General features: G+C 39.7%; 1 protein-coding gene across 1 annotated transcript; it reads left to right on the forward strand.

Moving 5' to 3' along the window:
- Window positions 1–202: 202 nt before the first annotated feature.
- Window positions 203–4883, forward strand: LOC112189247 (protein ENHANCED DISEASE RESISTANCE 2). Its single transcript, XM_024328545.2, has 3 exons — window positions 203–495; window positions 949–3199; window positions 4428–4883. The coding sequence occupies exon 2, from the start codon at window positions 949–951 to the stop codon at window positions 3196–3198; it is 2250 nt and encodes a 749-aa protein (XP_024184313.1). The 5' UTR covers window positions 203–495; the 3' UTR covers window position 3199; window positions 4428–4883.
- Window positions 4884–5533: the final 650 nt, after the last annotated feature.

The raw sequence follows: 5533 nt of genomic DNA on the forward strand, positions 1-5533 counted from the left end.
TCCTCAAACTGCTACATAATTTAATCACCATATCCATGTTGGGTATGCTCACCACACTTTAGCTGGACTTGGAAGCTTGCATAAGGTGTAGTTCTTTCTTCTTTCATATAATATAATTAAGGCCAACTGACAACATGAGGTGTTGTTATATTAGAAGCAGCAAAAGTCTAAGAAGTAGGTTAGTTAGGACGTGGGCGATTTTAAAACTATACGTTAGAGACTGTAATATGATCTACGTTCTTAATTCTCAATAGCCAATAATAGAGTTAGAAAGCAAAACCATTCTTGGTGTAGGTAAACCTGTAGTTGACGACTTTAGCCTTGGACCACAGTGACCCTTCCTATAAAAGCGCGGAGAAGAAGTGTCTTCACCGAGTATACCGCCAGCTACCGACGTTAAATTTCAATTCCAGTTGTTGGGTTTGTGTTTCACTGCCATTCTCAGCTTGTTTCAATTCTACTACTCCTGCCGAAGCCCGCAACTAGAAATCTCAGGTACAATCAAGTTCAGATTATGTACATGTTTCTTGTTTTCTCCTTCTTGTGTGTGTCGAATCACACGTGTGCTTTGTTTTGTTTTCGTATGATCATGATCTTTTTACATTAATCAAGGGAGAAACCATTGAGCTGCGCTATGTCGATTTTACTGTTTTAGCTTCCTTTTTTTTGTGGGATCTCTGTCATGACTGTAGTTGATTCCAATTTGAATTGTTATTCCCACCCAGTAGAATTTGGTTCAAGTTGTCTCCTTGTTTAGTGTGTGGAGATTCCAAAACTCTGTATTGCTTGGTTGTGTGGTTGAGGTGTTTTGATCCCAAATTTCAATCTGGGTTTTGTTTTTGTGAAATGGGTTTGGATTAGATTTCTTCTCATTACACTTGCCTTGTAAATACTAGTTGCTTTGAGGATTTAGCTTTGAGTAAGAAAGCATTGCACCAAATTTTGCAGATGGATGAATTGGATTTGAAGGTGGGGAGTGGAAGGTCTCAGGGGTCAGGGCACAGCCGTGGAACTTCCGTAGGAGGAGGGAGGTTTGAGTATTTTGGGTGGGTGTATCATTTGGGGGTGAATAAGATAGGGCGTGAGTACTGTCACCTTCGTTTTCTCTTCATTCGGGGAAAGTATGTTGAGATGTACAAGCGTGATCCTCATGAGAACCCCGGAATTAAACCCATTCGGAAAGGTGTTGTTGGGCCTACATTGATGATAGAGGAGCTTGGGCGTCGAAAGGTCAACCATGGAGGTGGGGGTGGGGATATTTATGTTCTACGGTTTTACAATCGGTTGGATGAAACAAAGAAGGGAGAGATTGCTTGTGCTACAGCTGGAGAAGCTCACAAGTGGATGGAGGCATTTGATCAAGCCAAGCAACAGGCAGAGTTTGAGCTTTCGAGAGGAGGTAGTGGCAGAAGCAAACTGAACTCAGAGGATGAGATTGATCTTGATGGACATCGGCCTAGAGTAAGGCTCTATGCACATGGATTGAAAAGGCTTATAAAGATTGGGCAAGGGCCGGAGACGCTTTTGCGCCAATCGTCAAACTTAGCTGCAGATATTGGCGCAGATGAGTACTTTGAAAAGGATGTTGGAGATGCAGTTGAGGCGTATGAGTGGAAATGTGTGCGAACAGTTAACGGTGTTAGAATATTTCAAGATGTTGCTAACTCTGACAGGGGTAAAGGTGTTATCGTCAAGGCTGTTGGAGTTATTGATGCAAGTGCAGATACTGCTTTTGAAGTGCTTTTGAACCTTGAGCGACATCAGAGATATGAGTGGGATATGCTGACAGGTGATTTGGAGATGGTAGATTCTTATGATGGACACTTCGATGTTGTCTATGGGACGTACAGTCCTATGTATCTTTCTAGGTGGGACTCCAAGAGAGATTTTATCTTTTCTAGGCAATGGTTCCGCGGACAAGATGGAACATACACAATCTTGCAATCCCCAGCTGTTCATAAGAAGAAGCCTCAGAGGTCTGGATATCGTCGTACAAAACTCAATCCATCTACTTGGGAGATTAGAAATTTTAACACATCCATGGATACTAATACTCCAAGATGTCTTGTCACACAGATGGTGGAGATACGTTCTGTTGGCTGGTGGAAGTGGAAGAAAAATCACTTCTCAAAGTTTGAAAAAAGTGTCCCTTATGCATTGTTGTGTCAAGTGGCAGGTCTCAAGGAATATATTGCAGCAAATCCTGCACTCAAATTTAAATCTGCTGCTTCAGTTATCCAATCAAAGGTATCTCCGGTTTCTGTTTCCAGTGGTGAATCTGAGGCAGACGCAGTGCATGATGAGTTTTACGATGCAATGTCTGCAGACTCTTCTTCTTCTGATGAGGATAGTGACACTGAATTTGAAAATAAAGATTCAAAAGTGAAACTGAAGAATGTGGCATGGGCCATCACAAGCTTAGCTTTGAAGCGAAGTTTATCAGATGCTAATAAGGAACTTGATCCTAAAGCTGCTCCTTTCATGATTGATCCAAGCCAGTTCCATGGTTCCTTGTGCAAAGCAAGGGATGAGGCTGACATGGACTGCTGGACATCTCCAAGTGGCACGGGGTTCATGATTAGAGGAAAGACCTACCTAAAGGATAGTTCCAAGGTAACAGGAGGAGATCCTCTTCTCAAGCTCATAGCAGTAGATTGGTTCAAAGTTGATAGAAGCATAGATAGAATTGCTCTGCATCCCAAGTGTCTTATGCAGTCAGAAGCTGGAAAGAAGCTTCCATTTGTACTAGTTGTTAATCTCCAGGTTCCAGCAACACCAAACTATAGTTTGGTACTTTACTACGCTTCTGACAGACCTGTAAATCCTAATTCTTTGCTTGCTAAATTTGTGGATGGGAGCGATATGTTTCGTAATGCAAGATTTAAACTAATTCCAAGTATTGTGGATGGATATTGGATGGTCAAGCGTGCTGTTGGAAGCAAAGCTTGCCTACTGGGCAAAGCTGTATCCTGCAAGTATCTGAGGCAAGACAACTTTCTCGAGATTGATGTGGATATTGGATCATCTTCCGTGGCGAGGAGTATCATCGGACTTGTCCTCGGATATGTCACCAGCATAGTAGTTGACCTTGCCATTTTGATAGAGGCAAGGGAGGAGGCAGACTTGCCTGAGTACATTCTTGGAACTGTTCGACTTAATCGTTTGAAGATTGATTCAGCTGTTCATTTGGAGGCATGAGGTTTGTACAACATTCTTCATCATTTTTCCCACCTTTGTTTGAGCTATTATTTCAACACGTTTTACTGTACAACATTCTTGAGCTACTGTAAATTAAAACAGTTGATTGAGCAGTTTGACTAGCAATATAAAGTGCTATAAAAATGGCAGGCCGTTTTATCACTTCCACTTCATTTCTTTATCTGAAAAACCCTAAAATACCTTTCCAACCAAGTCTGCTGCCTCTACAATGCATTCCATGGGAACATCAGGCAATATATTCATACTTGCTCCGTGTTCTGAAAAAATGTAATTGGAGTCGGTCATGGGCTTCATGGATTTTGTTTATGCTTTTGAAGTTAGAGAGGTGTAGCGTGTAGGTTGAGGTTGTTGCTGATTTATAATTGTATATATGATCCGAAGTGGGGCAGGATTTAGCTTCCTAAAGCTCCTTTCAACCACTGTGCATTCCATGGTTTACTGAGCCATGTTTTTAGTTCACCCACAATTCTTGTAACACTGAGATGGAGTCAATTGTACTTTCCATGGATTTGGGTTATTCTGCTAAAACCTGGTTGGGATGGTTTATGGCTTGAGATCTATGTTTGGCCTGAAGTGAGGGAGGATACATTCGTTAAGCTCCTTATGATGTGTTATTTTATAAGGTACCTGGCTATAGGGAAGATCTTGACAATAGGTAATCTTTGTAGAACTAACATGATTGGATCAGTAATGCTGTCGTTTGGGTGATGCCTAATACATTACTGGATATTCTCAGTGGTTGGGTTGTTTGTTTGTTTAAAACTGTAGGACTTTGATCATGTCATGTCCGCAACTGGACATGGATGGTAGGAGTTGAGGATCTAGAGAATAGAGTCTAGCAGTTAAAGTCTATTCCTTTCATATCTTTATATCAGTGCCTTGGTGGGCATTTTTGTGATTTTACTGTGCTAATTTGTTTTTGATCATTATAATTCAGGGTGTCTCTTAATGAAGTTGTCATAATAGCCTGAAAGATATCCTTGATAGGATCATGTCAAAATCAAATTCAGATGCACTCATTATTCCGAGTTATTTGTTGTTTGCATAATCTTCACATTGTTTGTTAGATGATCAACTTTAGATGCTTTAGACTGTGTAAGAACATGTCGATGCAGTGACACTATCGACAATCTAACTGACCAGAATGCATTCCAGTTCATTTTGAAAGAAACATTTAATTGATTCTATTGTCTATTTCATTTTTGTAGTTATCTGCTCTTGGACTGTCCATTTCCTACGAGGAGTAACCGTGAAGTTGGTGGTTATTGAGGTACACTTCTTCCATGAGCTATTTCCAGGTATTCAAGAAAGAAGTTCAGTAATAATCTTTGTAGTGTGACATATATGTAATCCCTTTTTTGAGGGAAGCAGGGTTTATATTTGATGCTTGTTTATTAATATTGAAGCATCAAACCTATTTTTGGCTCGAATGTCGAAGCATCTATTGATGATTCTTTTTTGACATAGTTGTGCTTGCATTACTGTAGCTGAATCTAAAGCTAGGAAGAGTCTTTTTTGGTTTCGTGAGAATTGTACGAGGATCAATGACCTTGGCTTGATTGGTGAATCCAGAATGCTTGTAAAGATGTAAAGTCAACGTAGTATATATTCTAGTGGGTTATTGATAAAGGTAATATCAAGTCTGATGACTGCACATTTCCAAATGACACTATCACTTGTATTACTGCATACATAGCAACTCATCTTGATCATTTCCCTGATCAAAAGGTTGAAAATTCAGTTTCAAAGATGTAAAAAAGAAAACTAATTATAAGACCTAGTTTTATGACACTTGGAATTAGCAAATTTTATACTTTCAGAAAAGTGGGGAATGGAAGTTTTGGGTGGATGGGTGAACTGATCTAAATGCATCAGTGCATGTTGAACTCCCTTCTTAAGTTAAAAGTACTATTAAGCTTACTGTGTTCAAACTATCTTCGGCTTAAAGCTACTCTCAAGTATAAAAGGCAAGTTATAAAATAAGAATTAAATAAAAATTATCGAATACACGAGGATTGTGAAACCTTTAATTAGTTAGGGCTACCTAAATGGATAAGCTAGAACTATTTCCACTGCTCACAAGCTCACAAAACCAAAGCTCATTACAGCTTACAAGCCAGGACAAGGTGAATGATTATGTGCACCAATGTATAGTGAATTGTTCATTTGTTTGAGTGATTGTTGATTAACTAAACTAAATGCAATGCAAGTAAGCTAAGACTTAAATGATCCGAGGTTGTAAAGAAATGGATGAGTGAACATTGGCTTTCACCTTCATCTCCCTTGTGAGTGATGTTGAACCAAGTCAACCAAC

Source organism: Rosa chinensis, chromosome 1 (genome assembly GCF_002994745.2).
Source record: "Rosa chinensis cultivar Old Blush chromosome 1, RchiOBHm-V2, whole genome shotgun sequence".
Lineage (NCBI taxonomy): Eukaryota > Viridiplantae > Streptophyta > Magnoliopsida > Rosales > Rosaceae > Rosa > Rosa chinensis.

What these genes read in the sequence shown, in the direction of transcription:
- LOC112189247 (XM_024328545.2), top strand. Translation starts at nt 949, where the DNA reads ATGGATGAATTGGATTTGAAGGTGGGGAGTGGAAGGTCTCAGGGGTCA.